At 47.1% G+C, this 19,953-nt stretch overlaps 1 protein-coding gene across 1 annotated transcript in view; it reads right to left on the bottom strand.

The window, feature by feature from the left end:
- Positions 1–1,866, bottom strand: part of Flvcr2 (FLVCR heme transporter 2) — a 56,740-nt gene extending 54,874 nt beyond the window's left edge. Inside the window, exon 1 of the mRNA XM_051196359.1 lies at positions 996–1,866. Within this exon, the coding sequence (XP_051052316.1) occupies positions 996–1,754 (759 nt within the window). The 5' untranslated portion in view covers positions 1,755–1,866. The remainder of the gene's footprint in view (positions 1–995) is intronic.
- Between the last annotated feature and the right edge of the window lie 18,087 nt (positions 1,867–19,953).

Genomic DNA, 19,953 nt, shown 5'->3' with positions numbered 1-19,953 from the left:
GAGTTACAAGTAGTTGTGAGTCAGCCAGCATGGGTACTGGGACTCTGACAGGTAATTGCTCCTAACTCCTGAGCTTCCTCACTAAGTCAGAAGTTACATTTTCTAAATGAACTGGTAAAGACAGAATAGGCTTATGAGAGCCAAGGGTGGCCAGTGGTCTAACAGCAGCTTGGATAGCATACACTTGGGAAGAAGTGAGGGCCTGTGGACGGGGCTCCCGTTACAGAAGCACCCCGTAAACATTTGCTTTGCTTTGAATACAGAGTCTCAATCAGATTCATAACATGCCCAAGTTTCTGGACCAGAACCACACTAACATAAAAGGAATTGGGGACTGTTGGCCCTAAAAGGAGGAAAGAGAAAAAGACATGAGGTTTTTAGACTAGAGTCTTCCTGGAAGTTCACAATGAGATTTCTACTTTACCCAGTTGGGCTTGGCTCTAAACCCCAGAGAGGGAATTTAGAACAAAGCTCCCTCTGCCCTGGTTTCAGCTGTGTGTAAAGGATGTACAAACAGCCCAGCCCACAGTTCTATGCACAGGGGAGCCTGCATTCTAGGAAAGCTGGTGGGTTCAGCTAAAAACATCTGCCACATTCCAAAGATACCTAAACAGCCAGGTGTCAAGGGCTGCCACCAGAGAATGACCAGCATTGCTAAAGGTGAAAACTGGTGGACTGACACAGGTGGAGAAACATCATCAGTGGATGAAAGAAAAGGTCCTTTGCTTGTGATGCCCCCCCATTGATATTACAATGTCACTGACAGTCATACCCTACTACATTGTCAGTCACATCCAACCACAAAGCTACCAGAGTCATAAAGGCTGTGAACCAGAAAAACTGCAGCTTCCCACATAGAGGGTTAAGTAAGATACCTGCTAACATACTCAACCCCATCATGGGGAGGTGCTTTGGAACACACACACACACACACACACACACACACACACATACACACACACACACACCACGTCCTCCCACACCCCTCTACTCACCTGATTACCAAACACAGCCACGGAGCAAGCTGTTGAGACTTCATCAGCCCCGAACCAGACCGAAGCAATGCGTGAAGGCATGCCCAGGATGAAGACCTGTGCGACCGAGCAAATGATCTGACCCACCACTGTGACTGGAAAGAGGTGGGGCTCCAGACTGCCTAGCTTCACCCAGGCCCCCAAGCAGTTGAGAGCTGAGCCAGTGATAGCGATGGCGCGAAGACCAAATTTCTCCAGCATCCAGGCCACAGGCAGGAGCAGAGGGATGTAAGTCAGCATGTAACACATGGACAGCCAGTCGATGGCAAAGGCGCTGACGCCATAGAAGGTCATAAAGATGTTATTGATGGAGCCATACTGGATCCACTGGAAGGCGTTGCACAAAGAGTAACAGCTGAACACCAGGACCACGGCCCAACGGCGCTTGCTCACCTTGATCATGCTGCCTTCTGGACCTGAGCTACTGGGATGGGTCACGCCACTGGGCTGAGCAAAGGTACTTGGGGGTGCTGAACTGCTGGGACGGACAGAGACACTGGGGTCAATGGAGACGCTAGGATGGATCGAGACACTGGGATGAATGGAGACGCTGGGATGGCCTGAGACGCTAGGATGGATGGAGACGCTGGGATGGCCTGAGACGCTGGGGTGGATGGAAACGCTGGGATGGGTGGAGTTGCTGGTGTCCGTCTGGAATGCTGTCTCGGGCGGCGCAGGGTTGTCATTGCTTTCCTCCTGGTTGAGACTTTCATTCACCATGACCACAGCGTGTTCCTGAGCCCCGGACACGAGCTGACCCCTACAGTTTTACGGGCCAGTAGTCTTTTGGCTGTCCCCCTAGAGCTGAGTGGACCCTTGTCCAGGAGCGAATCTCTCTGTTGACCGAGAAACCGAGACCGGCTGATTAGGGGCAGCGAATGGGTTTCCCGCGCTCACTCCCAAACTCTTCTTGCTGGTCCTTGGGAATCCTTGTTCCCTTCCTCCCAAACTGTTGTCCCCAAGTCGACCGCAGACACCTGGCCACGCGCTTCAGGCTGTTCTTGCCTGGAGTTCTCAGATGAAGTGTGGACCGTCCTCGAAAAAGTTTGCTCGCTAAACTGCTGCTGGGCCGGCTCGGTTTGCTCCCGGGCAGGCTGGGGCCTCGCCCCCTCGGGCGCACGTGACCGCCCCGCCCCCGGCCTGCCCGGCTCCCCACGCCCCGCAACCCCTCCCACCCAGGCTCCCGTGTCTTCTTGAGCAGGGCTCGCAGGGCACCGCGCTTGTTTCGCCATAGCTTGGGGTGCATTCCTCCACCACGTCCCGGGCACCATGGAAACCGCCCTGTTAGCCCCCACCCCTTACACTGCCCCTAAATTCATTTGTCCCCCCACTCCCAGAGGACTCCACTGGACGATCCCGCCTGTCCTTCCGAGGTCAGAGTCTTCTCGGGGCCAGCGCGCGTGCACCGAGGCCGGGGGTCCCTAAAGCGCTCAGGGGGGATCCGAGATAGATTCTGGATTTTCTTCCTCTTGCCTAGGCTCCCTGCCCCTGGCTAAGCTCTCCCGGTGACAGGTGTCCCTGATGAAAGGGGCTGAGGAAAGCTAGCTTTTTTCGAGGCCCTCCTACTGGACAAGGTCTTATCTTGGTGAACTGGTACATGAACTTGAAGGGCTGATAAGTCTCTGACGGGTCCCTGAGGCCTCCCACGAGGGACCCCCGCGAGCCGAGCACAGCCCAGAGAAGAAGCTGTCGGAAGTGCAGCTGGCTGCTCTGGCTCTGGGAATGGTGTTAAGCAGTTCTGGCAGTCCGCGGCTGCCACCTGCTGATCCCCTGGGAGTTGCCACTTCGCCACCTTGAAGCAAGCCCCGCAAGGATGGCGTGCTGAGTTGAGCCAGTCCCTACCAACCAATCTCATGATAGTGATAAAGAACCCAAGACTATAGGTCGCTGCACACCAATTCCGCACCCCAGTTTCTTCTACAAACTGTGGGTGGAAAATCCCTGGCTGATAATTCATTCCACAAATGATGACTATCCCGACAAAACTCCAGCATTTGTTGTACTGGGGCAAACATGTTTAATGCCTTACTTCATATGTGGGCACCCTGGGAATTCTATGATGTAGTTACTATTGCTCTCCGTGTGTGCGTCTGTATTCGTGTATGTATATGACATATGTGTATGCTCACCAGGCTTTGTAACCAACGAGCTAAGCCCTCGGTTCTCTTACCTAATTTCACAGATAAGAAAACAGAGCCTCTTAGAAGAGAGTTAATTTCTTACGGTCCTAGCAGGCCTGAAGAGCTATACTTCTCATCATTCAATGTACCACAGAGCTGAGCACTCTGGACAGCAGCCTGAGTGGCTCCTACGAACCAGGTGGTGGCTTTGTCTTGTTTGAGACAGGGTTGCTCAGTGTAGCCTAGGGTGACCTTCAGCTCCAGGTCCTCTTACTCCCCAAATGCCGGGATTACAGGTAGGTGTATGCCACCATGCCTGGCCCCTGAGAGCTTGTTAGAAGGGAAGAGCCCAGATTCCCAGGCTCACCCTATACTTCCTATGTTAGAAACTGCATCTTAACAAAATCTCCATTGTCTTTTGCCCTGGACACCACTGTTGCTTTGCCCTCTCTACCCCCTCTTTTTTGAAGTTCTGGGGTGGTGTTTACAATACGACTTGCACATTAGAATCAAGAATGAGAAGTTGGACTGGAGAGATGGCTCAGTGGTTAAAAGCACTGGTTGCTCTTCCAAAAGACCTGGTTTCAATCCCTAGCATCCACATAGTGGTTCACAACCTTCTGTAATGGAATCTGATGCCTTCTTCTGGCATGCATGAGGAAAGAACACTCAGGTTTATAAAATACATAAATAAATAAATCTCATTTTTTTAAAAAAATGGGTAGTGAAGAGTTTAAGAGGCCTTAAGGATTTAAGAGGGCTTGCTGCCTTGCCAGGGGACTTAGGTTCAGTCCCCAGAACCCACACTGAGAGTCTCACAACCATGTGTAACTCCAGCTTCAGGGAATCCCATACTCTCTTCCAGCTTCAGGCACCAGTGCACATGGGAGCACATATACGTAAATGTAATAATAATAATAATAATAATAATAATAATAATAATAATAATCTTTTAAAATAGAATCAACTGGAATGTGTGGTGTTGTAGGGTGTCCACCAGAGAAGGCTGCTGGAATATGGGTTTTAAGCCAACAGAAAGTCTTTATTTGCGAGCTGGAGGCTACACTGGGTATTCAGGATCCCATAGCACCGAGTCTTTCTCAGGGTGATCTTTTAAGCCCAAAAACCATTTGCTGGGATAGCACACCTCAGTTAGCAAGAAAAGTTAGCCAGACGCAGGATCGCAGAAGCCAAAATGCAAGGTTAGTACACTTGAGACTTTCCCAGAACTATGGACTTTGAAGGATTTGGTCTTAATTTTCATTTCACCAGGTGGTACTGTCTACATGGTGAATTTCATGGCCTGAATGGTCATACTTACATCATGGTGTCAGTTGTGCTAATGTCTGGAGCCCTATTACAGGTGCAAGATCCTTAGCATCCTAGATGTGCAGGCTGACCCCCCAAATCAGTCACCTAAGGACAGCCACTTAAGGGTTAATCCTAACACAGCTGAATTTGTGTGCCTCCAGGGGAGACTTACTACTGGTTCCCAAGAGAGAAGACCAGCTTTGCTAGTTCTATTGGGTGGATAGAATGCTTCCTGGAAGCACGCACTTTTTTTTTTTTTTGGTAGAAATTATGGAGGATTCCATTATATTATGGGATATTTGTAAAGAGAACTTACACCCATTGAAGAGTTTCCATACTCACTTACTATCCCATGCTCTTCCAGTCCTTTCAGCAATCTCCTCCTTCTCCATAGAATATAGATCATCTGCTTCCTTAAAAGCCTTCTGAAACCTTCCTTAGGTGGCCCCTTGCCAAATTCTTAGACCAAATTTTTGAGACAGGGTTTCATATAGCCCACATTGGCCTCCGACTCTTTATGCCTCCTGCTTTTCACTTCCCAAGCGCTGGGATTACAGGTGTGGGCCACACATGTGATTTATTCAGGGCTGAGGATCAATCCCAGAGCCTGGGCATTGCTAAGCAAGTGTTGTATCAACTTAGCCACATTGCTAACCCTTACATTATATTCTCCATTTGTCAGATAAGGAAACTGAGGTTCTCTCTCTCTCCCTCTATGGTGTGTGTGTGTGTGTGTGTGTGTGTATGTGTGTGTGTCTGTGTGTATGAGAGAAAGAGACTTGTTCTTCAGATTTCCACGTTAATCAGTATCAGAAAAGACAACACTAAGACAGGATGCTCTTCCATGTGGCTCTTTCCCCGTACTCAAGAACAGTGCTGAAGTCTAGACCTAACCCAAGACTCTAACCTGAGGTTCAAGCAATATGTGAATTTGTTTGTGTTGTACAGTGGGTCACGTTTGTTGTGAGCTCTGGATTGGGTCTACTTAGATTAGAAGTACTGTTCTTTGGGATCTTGGTGGAGGGACTTAATTTCTCTACACCTGTCAAATGAGCATGATCACTCCTGATTCAGTAAGGCAGGGTGGTGCATGCTTTTAATCCCAGAACTTAGAGGCAGAGACAGATGGATTTTTAAGAGTTTGAGACAAGCCTAGTCTATGTAGTGAGTTCCAGGACAGTCAGAGTTTACATGGAGAGATCCTGTATCGCAAACAAACAAACAAAAACACACCACTCCAGACTTTCAGAATCACACACACACACACACACACACACACACACACACACACACACACACACGTATATAATATATTATTTAAATGTCTTTCGGTAGTAAAAAATAATGCTAGTCAGGCAGTCACTAGAGTAGTGTGTATGCCTGCTTGACTTCCAACAGGGGGCAGACAGCATTATAAAAATTAGGTAGATGTTAAATAGAGATGTTCTTTATTCATCCATCATAAAGACATGTATTGAGTAACATCCTATATTTCTCTTTTCTTTGTTTTTCATTTTTTCCCCAGACAGGGTTTCTCTGTGTAGCCTTAGCTGTCCTGGAACTTGCTCTGTACACCAAGCTGGCCTCAAACTCAAGAGATCTCCCTGCTTCTGCCTCGTGGGTGCTGGGATTAGAGACCTATCCACAAGCACCCCTTGAGGGAAATGGGCCTACACATCTCAGGGATTTCTTTCTGATGAAGAGCTCTGGTTTGGGGTTGGATGAAGGAACCTCTGTGACTGTGAATTCCAGCTTTCCTACCTCCTGTGTGGTTAATAGCGAAGTTTGACCCCTGGTAGTTAAGAGCAGCTTGACACAGAGTGCACAAAAATTGAAGTGATTAAATGTCAGCCTCCCACCAGTTAAACAAGAGCCGTGGGTATGGGAGACAAGGAGTTCATTGAGGGCCTGGGAAGGCTTAATTTCCAACCAAATGAATTAGATTGAGTTCCCCAGAATTCCAGTGCTTGGAATTTGTAATGCTGTTCTTGAGTCATTTTTGAGGAACTTAGATGTGTACCACTGCCTGCTGGCTAACAGTCTGTTTGCCTTACCTCCTTCCCCACACTTCTCACAAATTCTAAGAGCTTGTGTCTATCTTTGTCTACTCTAGAACATTTAGTGAGAGAAACTATATTGCATGCATCCTCAGTTCGAGTCTATAGGCTCAGCATGGGGTTTCAGAAAACTGAAGACAAAGAGATCTAACATGTCAGAGAGACTGGGGGAGGAGGACAAAACCCCCATTGGTTTCCTAAGAGCTATTCAAAAGGCAGGTCTGGGTCTGGAGAGATGGTTAGTGGTTAACAAGGACACACTCTGCTAGTTCATTGGACACCGGTGTTTCCCAGCACTACTCAGACTGGCCAACAACTCCACAAGCCTCCAACTCTAGGGGATCTGATGCTCTCCTGGCCTCCATGGGCAACCGACCACACAAGTGGCACACACACATCCATTCAGGCAAAACACGCAGACAAAAATAAATACAAATTAAGACAAAATTTAAAAAAAAAAAAGAATTTTGGTTGATATAAACTGATTGAGGAGAGCGGGACCAGGAAGTAAGCATATGTGTATAACGGGGGTGAGCATGGGGCGTGTGGAGTTAAACTTCTGTCTACATAACAGAAAGGAGCATCGAGTATCACTATATCCACGTGATTTAGAGCTTGACTATAAATACCAAAGGCATCATCTGAGGTTAAAGTCATTGCCTCAAGAGAGCCAGGAAGAACAGCCAATCAACTGATGTTTTAGATAAGAAGTATTTGATTCCTTAAACCATGTAGAACTTTCACTAAAAAAACAAAAACAAAACAAAAACCAAAGTGCTCACCCCCAAATGTAAAGTTGAATCTGGGCTGGAGATGTGCCTCTTGGAGAAGTGATCGCTGGGCAGACATGAGGATGTGAATTTGGATCACGAGGACATGAGTGAAAAGCTGGACATGGCCAGTGCTTGTCTGTGATCACAACTCGGGGAAGGTGGAGACAGGAAGGCTCGTGGGCTTGGCGGTTAGCCGGTTTGCTGAATAGGTTCAGTGAGAGACCTTGCCTCAAAAAGTAAGGTGGGAAGCAACTGAGGAAGATGCCCAACATCGATCTCTGGCCTTCACACACACACACACACACACACACACACACACACACACACACACACACACGTATGCATACACGCAAACATGTACATACACATAAACCACATAAATAAATAGGTTACATTGAATCAAGTTTAATAGAGATGGAGCTATTTCGCAAGGACCCTCAGATAGTACCTAGGTTGTGGTCACCTCTGGGTTTGACAATGTTAGTGCTAAGATGGACATTTGAGATTCCAAACCCTGGGCTTAGTGGAGGTAAATGGCTCCTCAGCTAAGCTGTATTCTCTAAAGATGTACCAGACTGCCTCCTCAGCAACACTGGGTGTGGAGTCAGAGGCCCATTTCCCACTCCCTGTTACTCACTTGTGATTCTTGTTTAACTCATTTCTGACCTTTCTGTTTGTCTCCCCTACCCCCACCCCCAGAACAATGTCAAGGTCAACCCCTCTGGAATCCCACGGGTGAATAGCAGTGCCAGCCCCATAGAAACCCAGAGCCTGAGAACTGCTGGGAACTCTCTCCTCCAATCTCTCAAAAGGCAATCTCTCACTCGCTAACCTCCTCCACTCCTTTGCCATCGCTGCCTTCTTGGTTTGGACTCTCTAGGTCTCTCACACTGGTCTAATAGTTCTCAACCCCTCTAGCTTACCACCAAACACTTCCTGGGTTTTTCTTCAACTCTCAGGTCATTCCCCAGCCTCAGATTTTACAGTGGCTACCTGTAACACTCCTCAGCCTACCACACAAGGCCTTTGTGACATCATTTGGGCCACATTGCCCACCACTGTCCACTCTCTTCTTCCGCTCCACACACATGGAACCACCTGCAGCTCCCCTCCAGCATTATAAACCCAGCATGCATTGCCTGTGCCATACTTTTCAATGCAGGGTAAGTATTGGCCCATCAGGAAGCCTTCCCCCACACCCTGGTGTGACGTAGAGGCTTTACCCACCCTACATGCGCACCTTGATAATAAATCCTGTCATCTTCTCTTGGAAAGTCTTATTGACTTCAAGTCGTCTACTTTTGTGAGTCCTTCAAGTTTCTGGATCATGTCCTGTTCATCTCCAAACCCCAACCTTGGCCTCCATGAGGACTAGGGACTGATTTCTTACCTCATTACTTGAGGAGTCCCACCTGAGGTGGCTTCAAAGTTTAATCTAGGGTAAGTGCTTTTTGATAAATAAAAAGCAAATATGACCCTTCAGGACATGAGATGTAACTGAAATACAGGCCAAAGGGGAGAGATTTATTTATTTATTTATTTATTTATTTATTTATTTATTTATTTATTTTGCACAATCTGTATGTAGAATGCCCAGAGATGAGAGGCCCTCTTTGCATAGTGGAATAGGGGAAGTGCATGCAGAGAGCTTTTCGGATAGCCAGGGCAACAGTAAAAAGGCATGGGGGTGGGTGACAAAGCAGAGGGGTGCTGGCTGGGTAGGTCTCTGGTACTGGAGCCAGAGTGGTGGAGAACATACAGGCAGAACTGTTAGGTTCTGCCCTGGCATTTGTGGGGGTGAAACTTGGGTCCAGAAAACAGAGTTTTTCATTCATTCATTCATTCATTCATTCATTCATTCATTCATTCACCCTGCAATCTCCCACAGGTCAGGCCCTGGGTGTAGAGAAAAGTCAACAAAAATGGGGTTCTTGCCTTCTAAATAGCCACACGGTAGTGATGGGACAGATTGTCTCAGGGTATTACAGTGCACACAATGGAAGAAGGTCATGCTGGGTCACAGGCTGGCGAAGCCAGGAGTCAGGGGGCTTCTCAGAGAGCTGTTTGGTTAGAGTCCTGACACATGGTTCAAGACATAGCCTTGGGGGTAGGAGCTGAGGACCCATTGGGCAAAACAGATGTGGCCCCCTCCCTGCCTTCAGGAGTTTATAGTTATATATGGCGACAGGGTACATGTCAATCAAGTACTCCCATGTGCCCATAGATTTGTTATTTAGTAAGAGCTCTGAGAGCCGTCTCTAATGGTTTGTAAAGATGTGCTACAGAAAGGCAGTCCAGTCAGAGAGGGCAAAAGCATAAGGACCCTGAGCTCGGGAGGAGAGATTTGTTTCTTTGGTGTGTGTGTGTGTGTGTGTGTGTGTGTGTGTGTGTGTTTGTTTTAATTGAACCTAGCTGCGGGACAGTGAAGGAAGGGCAGGAATGAGAGGCAGAGGAGGGGTGGGAGAGGAAAGATGGGCAGAAAGAGGGGACAGGATGGAGAAAGGGAAGGAAGGATGGAGGGAAGCAGGAAAAGTGAGGGAGGAAGGGGCTGGGTCCCGAGACATCATGGGGGAGGTTTGAGCATCCCTGGCACTGGGAGAGATGGCTCTGATTGCTTTTAAGAGAATCCAGCCACGCTGGGGCAGAGACCTCTCAGGAGGATGCTGTGGTCACCCAGGTGAGAAGGGATTTCGTGCGCTGAGCAGAGCTGGCAGGGTGGGGAAAAGTAGGCAGGTGACAGGGGGAGGAGGCTGGATTTGGACTGTGGGGTGTGGCTGGTGAGGATGAAGGAAGGATAATGTCCTGATTGGGTTTTCAGGGGACCTGGGCGGATGGGTGGTGAGATCAATAACTTCAATTCTGAAATGTTGCATTGTGGGAAGTGAAGAGGTCTAACGAAAGTGTCTGGAGATGATTGGCCTGCTTCTGTCACTGACCACCCTACCACAAGGGAGGGTTTAAAAAAAAGATATGGTGATGCACTCCTTTAATCCTGCACTCATGAAGCAGAGGCAGGCAGTTCTCTGAGTTTGAGGCTAGCCTGATCTACAGAGCTAGTTCCAGGACAGCCAGGGCTACAAAGAAAAACAGTCTCAACAAACCCCAGAGGTGTGTGAGTGTGTGTGTGTGTATGTATGTATGTATGTATGTATGTATGTATGTATGTATGTATGTATGTATGTATGTAAGCAGTTTCAGAGACAGGGTTTCATGCAGCCAGACTCTCTTACCTCTAACTGCCCCCCCCCCACTGCCCTGCCCAGTCCTGGGATGACAAACGTGCTACTAAGCCACCCTCCAGAGAATCTACTTTAAATACAGAATATGAATTCCCATGAACACCCAACATCCAAATGGTATGGAAATCACTGAGTGCCAGGTCTCATCTTTCCCTGCTGGCATCAAGCCTCCTCAAGTCGCCACCAAATCAAGCCACCTGTGCTTTTCAGTACCTGGGAAGCCTTGTGATCCATACATGTTGACTTCGCCCAACTTCCTCCTTCTCAGCCTCCTTCCTGTGATCAGAGTGTGACCCCAGACCACCCCTACATTTGAGTTGCCCACACCTTAGTCTCCCATCACAGTGGTCTGTATGATTCTGCAGCTGACATTAGAATCTAGGTATGGCTTCATTTATTTTCACTGTATGTATGTATGTATGTATGTATGTATGTATGTATGTATTTGTTTGGTAGCTTCTTTTCTGGCCTTACCTGACTCCTTTATCACTCTTTAATTTTTTAAAATGATTTTATGTGTATAGATGTTTTGCCTGCATGTATATCTGTGCATCATATGTGTGCAGTGCCCCCTGAAGAGCAGAAGTGGGTGTTGGATTCCCTAAGGCATAGGACTGGAATTGCAGTGTAGGGCACCATGTGGAAGGTGGTATTACCGCAATTTCCCTGCCAGCCTGGTCCCACAGCCGTGTCATCCCCAAATAACACACAGAGACACTATATTAGATAGAAAGCTGTTGGTTAGTTACTAGCATTTCTTATTGGCTAGTTCTGTCTTAAATATTAACCCATTTTCTATTTAATCTGTGTTTCCCCTTGATCTTATCTTACCAGACAGAAGGTCCAGATTTCTCTCAAGTCCCTACATCTTGACCCTCCCTACTACATCTTCCAGAATCCTCCTTGTCTCCTAGTCCTGCCTATCTTGCTTTCCTATTGGCCAACAGGGCTTTATTCATTAACCAATAAGAGAAACATATTTATAGAATGACATCTCCCAGCAGATGGGGTTTGAATCCATGTCCTCTGGAAGAGTAGTAAGTGGTCTTAATTGCTGAGCCATCTCTCCAGTCACCTCTGCCCTCTCTTTGAGATGGGGGGTCTCACTATGTGGCCCTAGCTGGCCTGAACCAGGGTGACTTCAAACTCACAGAGATCCTCCAGCCTCTGCTTCCTGAGAGGTGGGACTAAAGGCATGGACCATCACATCTGGCACCCCCTTTTCATTAAAAAAAAAAAACAAAAGAAAAGCTATTATATTTGTAAATGTGTGTACACTGACAGTGAGACACAGTACACACACTAAGTGTGCACACACAGTGTACACATACACACAGTATATACTCAGTTCATATACACACAGTACACACACACACACTGTACACATACACACAGTGTACACTCAGTTCGTACACTGAATATGTATAGCCACACATACAGTTTACATGCATGCCCAGTGCGGACACATAGTATACACACAGCATACACACTCACAAGCATACACACACATGCAGTATACACATACACACCTCTGCAAAAGCAGCACCTCTTAGTGGAAAGCATAGGGATGATTTAGTAACATAACATCACACTTCAGAATACGATGTCACATATCACCCGTTAGGATGCACTCGTGGCAAGAACAGGGACTAACACTTTGATAGACACAATTTGTTCTGTTTTTTAAGATTTGTTTTTATTTTTTGAGTGTTGATCTGCATGTATGTAGATAACACGTGCAGTCCTGGTTCCATGGGGGACAGAAAAGGGAACAGAGTCATGGATTGTAAGCCATCCCGTGTGGGAACTGACCTTGAGCTTCTGCAAGGGCGGCAAGGTCTCTCAACCTCTTTGCTCTCTCTACAGTGCTCCACAATTCACTCTTGAAGAAACTACTCAATCAACCGACTGCCATGGAAAGCAAGGCCAGTCTCCCTAGAAGGCACAGTACACTCAATTTGGTTTTAATCCCACCCTCCCATCTCCCCTTCTCATACCCTTCCTTCAGTCCTTAGGTGTTTTCATTCCTCTGTCCTGTCAATCCAAAACGACATTGGGAGGAGGAGCAAGCAAAAATCTTTCAATAGCATAATTGACTGATGCAACAAAGTGTTTGCCTTACTGGAAACATTTGCATTTTATTTTAATAAACACCTAATGTCAAAGAAACTAAGTTCTAAGAATAAGGTTTCAGGCGGCAGATGAAATCATGAAAGGAACTGTTTTTAGGAAAGTGTGTGTGTGTGTGTGTGTGTCCTTGGGCTCTTGTTCCATGTACCACCAGCCATCCCTCTAAGGTCTGATCATTCTGTCACTGGACATTTGACTTGAGCACTTTAGCACAAGAACAATTTGTCAAAGAGACACTTTAGTATATTAATGCATCATTTAAAAACCAATTAAGCTTCCAAGTTTTAATTATTTTCAAATATACATCAGGTAACCTTCATCTGTTCCTTCCCTCATTGCACCCTTCATCCCTGCTCCATCCTGCCCATCACTGATGATTTGTGTCAGAGCTGAAAAAGCTGCCTTGGTCCCAAGTCATAGGTTCTGCTTCATGTCAAGGGGTTTCCTCTGCAGCCCAGCTTACCCCACTGCTGTGTGCCCTGTGCTCAGCTTTCTGTCAGTAACTGTGTTCGCTGAGACTTGGAAGACTCTCTGTTCACAGATGGACATTTTGTACTTTGAAGTCCAAGAATGTTTTGGGAGTCTATGAATGCCTGGAATCCTATTGCCAAAATTTGACAAGTTCACATGGTAAGGGAAGTAGGGATCTGTAGTTTATAAGAAACCTTCAAAGAGGTTCAGTGACCCCAAAGTTAAGAAATTGCTGGCTTAAATGGCTGATCTATGCATTTCAAGTATCTAAAAAACAAAATTACTATGGGGCACATCACCGGATATTTACTGTTACTATCAACACCATGTTTATTTTGTCACTATGGCAACCAGTTTATGTAGTTGTATAGTCAGGGTTTATTAGTGTGTGTGGAGGGGACTAGGGGATTTATTAGAATGGCTGATAGACTGTGGTCTTGCTAGTCCAACAATGGCTGTCTACCAATGGAAAGTCCAAGAATCCAGGAATTGTTCATCCCCAGGAATACATATTAATAAGACATCAAAATATAAAACATTTTACAAACTTAAGTCCCACAGCCTTACAAATTCAAGCACTTTAAAGGTTGTCTCTTAAAAAAATATCCAGTCTCTTTTAAAATAAGTCTCTATAAAACTCCAAAATTTTCTCTCTTCTTTTGGTTGTTCAATGCAGGGTTTCTCTGTGTAGTTCTGGCACTGGCTCAGCAGACCAGGCTGGCCTCAAATTCACAAAGATCCACCTACCTCTGACTGCCAAGTGCTGGGGGTTAAAAGTGTGCACCACCACAAGCAGCCAAAATATCCACTTTTTACACATTCAAAGTCTCTCAACTGTGAGCTCTTGTAAAATAAAATACAATAAAGTGTTTTTTTTTATTACTTCAAGAGGGAAGAACCAATGCACAGTCATAATCTGAACAAAGCAAACTCAAACTCCCAACAGTGCACACAACTCAATGTCCAATGTCTGGGATCCACTCATGGTTTTCTGGGCTCTTTCAAGAGACTTGGGTCACCTTGGCTCCACCCTCTGCAGAACACACAGCTTGACTCCTAGGCTCAGGCTGCCTCCACCCCACCAATGATGCTGTCATCCCATGGTACTAGCATCTCCAAAATGCTGGGGTCTTCAGTAACCGGGCTGCACTTTCACCAATGGCCTCTCCTAGGCTCTCCTCATGGTGCCAAGCCTCAGTTGCTCTTCATGGCTCTATTCTGGACCTTCAGTTACTACTGAGGCTGCACCTTCACCACTGGCCTCTCACAGTGCCAAGCCTCACCTGCCCCTCATGACCTCTTCATGCCTTCAAAACCAGTATTACCTGGTGACTTTGGCTACAGGCTCAAGGCACAACCTTGGCCACCTCTGGAACACAGCTGCTGTGTGCTGACTTTCAGTAAACACGTCCCCGGAAGATTTCATCTCAGTGAAACTGGCCTCTTAATCATCACTAGTTCTCAGTTCTAGCTAACCAGCATCAATTGTCCCAGTAAAGCAAAGGTTTCACTTCAGTGGTGCTGGCCTCTTGTTAATCATGGCTGACTCTTTAGTCCCAACTGACAAGAACCACAGACTCTTAACTCAAGATAGCAAAATATGCAGCTGGGTGGCGGCGGCACACGTCTTTAATCCCAGCACTTGGGAGGAGGAGGCAGGTGGATCTCACTGAGTCTGAGGGCAGAGGTCTACAGAGAGAGTTCCAGGACAGCCAGGGCTCCACAGAGAAACCTGTCTCCGTATGAAACGGCCATGAGAGTCTTTACGTGAGTCTCAACTCCTCCCTGACCGTCACAAGCCAGGACTCCGTCTGCGTTTCTCTCAGCACTTGTCTTCCAGGTTCTCACAGAACAGCTCAATTTTGAACACTCAATTATAATTTAGACCAAAGTTTCAAAGTTCTTCCACAGTTCTCCCAAAAAAGAACATAGTCGTGCCTGTCACAGTAATGCCCCATGATCCTGGTACCAATTTCTGTGACGAGACACCATGACCAAAATTTGCCTTACATTTCCATATCACTGTTCATCATGGAAGGAAGTCAGGACAGGAACCTGGAGGCAGGAGCCGATGCAGAGGCCATGGGCGGGTGCTGCTTCCTGGCTTGCTCCCCATGGCTTGCTCAGCCTGCTTTCTTATAGAACCCAGGACCACCAGCCCTGCGATGGCACCACCCACAATGGACTGGGTCCTCCCCCATCAATCACTAATTGAGAAAAGGCTTGACTGCAGCCTCATCTTATGGAGACATTTTTCCAACTGAGGCTCCCTCCTCTCTGATGACTCCAGCTTGCATCAAGGTGACATAAAACTAGCCAGAATAGTAGCACATAATCTAGCTTGGATGTTGCAATACAAATAATACAAGTTGGAGGCAACTTGTTGAGGGCTAGACCAAGAAGCTACTGGGTTAATTTTGGCCAGAGCTAGGTGAACATTAATTGAGACAGCCTTCCTTCTGCAACAAGATTCTGAGGCCCATGTCTACAAGGAAGAAGAAGCTCTGGCTTCCATGGTTCAGGTGTTGTGGACCTGGGAAAAGAGAAAAGACCCAGAAAAGAGCTATGGAGTATGTAGGGAGTAGAAATGGGGACATTCTTCTGTTTATCTGCTCATGGTTTACACTCATGCCTGTATTTCAGTTGAGACAGGAATCACTAGACAGCCACGCATTTCAGATTGAAGTAACTCCTCAGGCCATGAAGATCAAGAGAGCCCATCTGCTGACACAGCCCCCCCAGTCATTGTGTCTGAATGACTGGGCTGACACAAACAGGACTCACCAGGTGAATCCAACGGACAAGAGTGGGGCACAGGGGCAGCCTAAAGGATCAGAGACACTTGAGTCCAAGGCACAGGGTTCAAGTAACTGCCTTGTGAGCTCAAGGCAGGGCTAGCTTGTGCCTGATGACTGGATCCCAACAGGAGAGACACAGAAAGCAGAGGTCTTGCCATAGAGGGTATGGGATTAACTTTGACCCTAATATTGAATGTCTTCAGAGGTGATATGTAGAGATCAGGTAGAACTCCCAAACTGTAGAGAACTGCCTGTCATTCATTTATGCACCCCTTTAGATTGCACTTTGGGGGGTGTCCAGAGAGGTGGCAGCTTACATCCAGAGGTTGCAGCTGTGTGCCCGACTCATAGCAGAGAAAGGAAGGTGTGACTGCCTTGACCAGAGAGCTCTATCCCTCAGTTCAGGTACCAAAATTTGGCATGTGCAGGTCTCCATCTTGTCACTAGGTGGCAGCACCACCCACGGCTCTGTAATTCTTGGGGCTGAAGCATCTTCCCCAGATGCTCAAGCCCGGCCCAGAGTCCCAGTTTTGGAGGCAGCACAGGCCAGCCTGAGTGCAGAGTCCGCACTTAACCTTGGCAAACCAGCTAACCTCTCTTGAGGCTGTTACTGGTGAAGATTACAACAGTTCCTGAAAACGGCGCGAACAGAAAATGAGGCCCAAAACGAGGCCATAAGCAATCTCTGCCATCCCACGGAGCCAGTTTCCTTCCTCACCCACAATATTGCCTTTATTTTCACCTTTTTTTCTCTCATGCATACTCCGATTAAGCATGTTGGGCTAGAGGAGGGAGAAGGCAGGACGGTCCCAAATGAGATTTTTCTGGGGCAGACCCGATTCTCTCATCTCGTCCTTTTTTCTTGACCTTCACTTTTCCTCTTCTGTCCTGGGGGTTTAACTTATGAATCAAATGAATACCCTACCCTATGCAAAGGGATGCCCTGGAGAGTGCCTCTTTCCCCAGGGCACTGAAATTCCTCTGATGCTAAGCTGATACCCAGGCAGGATGTATGAAATGCAACTATACTGGTTGCTAGGACAACAAAACATTCCCACTCTAAATGGTTAACAGCTTCTGTCTGGATACCTCCCCCCCCCCCCAGGTGATACAGAAACAAGACCATCCTCGCCTCAGTGTGCTCTGATTGGTCTGTGGCCAGATGGAAGCTTGAATACCGCCTTTGGACAGGTGAACTGGTGCATTGGTCAGTTTTGCATTGCTATGACCAAGTACCTGAGAGAGGCTACCTATGGAGTGAAGGGATGTGGACTGAAGGGATGCATTTCGCTCATATTTGGGAGAATTCAAATCCAGGGGACTCATGTCCGTTCAGACCCCTGGTGGGTGGCAAACAGAGTGGCTATGTTGTAGATTGGGAGGGGAAAGGAGAGGAGGAAGGAGGGAAGGAGGGGGAGGGCAGAGGGGGTGGTCTGAATAAGAACACCCCCCCCTTAGGTTCAGCTAGTTGAACACCTGGTCCCTAGCTGATGCTGTACGGTTGAGAAGGCTTAGCGGGTGCTGCAGGAAGCCTGTCACTCACTTGTGGGTGGGCTTTGAGGTTTCAAAGCCTTGCTTGAGCCATTCTCAGATTGCTCTCTGCTTCCTGCTTGCTACTTAAGCTACAAAGTCTGAACTTGCTGCTCAGGACACTGTGCCTTCCTGCTGTCATGCTTCTTTGTTGTGACAATAATGGACTCTCATCACTCTGGAACCATAGGTCCAAATAAATCCTTTCCCGACTGGCTGCCTTGGTCGGGACAATAGAAAAGTAACTAATACAGGGCAGGGTTGAGGAAGGGAGGGGAAGCAGAGGCGAGAGGAAGAAGGGACAGAGGGGGTAGGATGATAAAGGACAGCAGGAGTTCCAGAGTTTTTTGGTTTTTCAAGACAGAGTATTGCGGTAAATAAGGATCAGGATAAACAAATAGGCCGAATAGATGTTTATACAGGGAGAAATGACTTACAACCTAGACAGATGAACACCAGGAAATTCAACCTGATCCTCTCCTGTCCGAGTCACGCCAGAAAGAGAGAGCCTTTTCTGGCCCCCTCCGACCTCCTTCCTCAGGTCACTTCCGCCCATGGCTCCACCCCCCAATGGGCGTGGTCAGTGCCACAGAAGGAGACAAAGTGAATATCCCACTACAACAGAGTCTCTCTGTGTAGCTCTGGCTATCCTGGAACTCACTTTGCAGACCAGGCTGGCCTCGAACTCACAGAGTTCTACCTGCCTCCACCTCCCAAGTGCTGGTACTAAAGATGTGTGCCAATACCACTTGTTGAGGTGTCCGATTTTAATGGGGCATGTTAATTAGGCGAGCCAACGTGGGGTTTTGATTACTGGACTTCAGTACTTTGATAGCTAGGCCTTGGTAATCAGCCTCAAGAGGAGGAAGTGTCCAAGCAAGGAATGGACCTTGAGGGCTAGCTTTAAAACATAATCTAACGGTTTTTAGCCAGCCAGAGGTGAGGGGTGGTGAGGGAGAAGGGCAAGGCCTGAGAGGCAAATGCTGGAGTGTCCCTTCGGAGAGAAAGGAGAGAAAGGCGGGATCCTGGACAGCTACATAATTTCCATTTTGCAAAGCAACAGTAATTGCTCCCCCACTAGACCCATGCCATCCCAGCCCTTGACTTTTAAATGGATTAATAGGTACCAGTTCTCTCTGTGGATCTGGTCTCAAATTCAATCGGAAAATGCTTGGTTATGTCTGTAAAAGACTTGCCACTATTGAACTGGTGGGCACATCTTTCCTGGAAGGTTGGTAATGGAGCATGCAGAGTTCATCCCAGTAAGACTCTAGGTGACACAATCTTTTCAAGAGCGTGTATAGCACCTTTGAGGGCTCTGATCTATAGCCTGCAAAGAGGAAGTGTCTTGCAGCTCAGTGCTAATTGGATTTTCTGTGTCCTGCGACTAGAACACCCAGTCTTCAGCATTAACATCTTAATATTCTGGTGGGTACCCAAGATTAAGTACAGTTTTAAAAAGGTATTTTATTTTATTATTATTATTATTTTAAATTATGTGAACGCATGTGTGTCTGTGTATGGGTGTGTGTATAAGACTGTAGGTGCCTGAAAAGTCCAGAAGAGGGCATCAGATTCTCCCATAGCTGGCATTACAGATGGTTGTGAGCTGCCTGAGGTGGATGCTGGAAATCAAACCCTGATCAGATCTCTGTAAGAGCAGTATGCATTCTTAACCACTGAACCATCTCACCAGCCCCCAAAGAGGCAATTCTTGAAAGGGAAATTGGGTTGCTAATAAGGAGGCTGGATAATTGGTGACAAAAAAGGTCACTTTAATTACCTGCATTCCAGCTTTGGGTCACACTTCAGTGACACCCTGTCTGCTGCATCCAGGTATTACCCTCAGCCAGCACTAGGTCCATATTCTCATCTCCAGGCCCTCAACAGTCAGCCCTCCATAGTTAGTCATAGGACAAGCTCAACATGCTCATACTGAAGTAGACAAGCCTTGGGAATGTAAGAGTGATGGATGTTCCACACTTATCAGTCTTTAAATAATTTATCAAGTGTACAAGCAGATGTTAAGTGCTTTCTCTGTTAGACACTAGGGATAGGACAGTGAAAAAGACAGAGATAGTCTCCATCCATACTTCCTGGAGGTCTGGAGGATTGGAATAACCCATGTAGGCAGATAGATAACACTGGCCACTTCTGGGTGGTTTTGCAATGTTATGGATGGATTTTAAGAGCCTCGCTATGTATCTCCAGTTGGCCTGTGACTCACTATATATAGACCAGGCTAGCCTCAAACTCAGAGATCCACCTGTGTCTGCCTCCCAAGTACCGAGATTAAAGAGACTATGCCTGCTCTACTTTTCCCATTTTTTAAAGATTTATTTTATGTGCATGAGTGTTTTACCTGTACATACATGCATGTGTGTAGCTGTTACTTGTGGAATCAGAATGGGGTAGGAGTGACCGATGGCTGTGGGCTGCCCTGTGTGTGTAGAAAAATTGAACCCAGGTCCTTTACAAGAACAGCACTGC

Source organism: Phodopus roborovskii, unplaced genomic scaffold, assembly GCF_943737965.1.
Source record: "Phodopus roborovskii unplaced genomic scaffold, PHOROB, whole genome shotgun sequence".
In the NCBI taxonomy this organism is placed as follows: Eukaryota; Metazoa; Chordata; class Mammalia; order Rodentia; family Cricetidae; genus Phodopus; species Phodopus roborovskii.
Note: the sequence above shows the minus strand (reverse complement) of the source record. Positions and strands in the feature narration are given on the sequence as shown.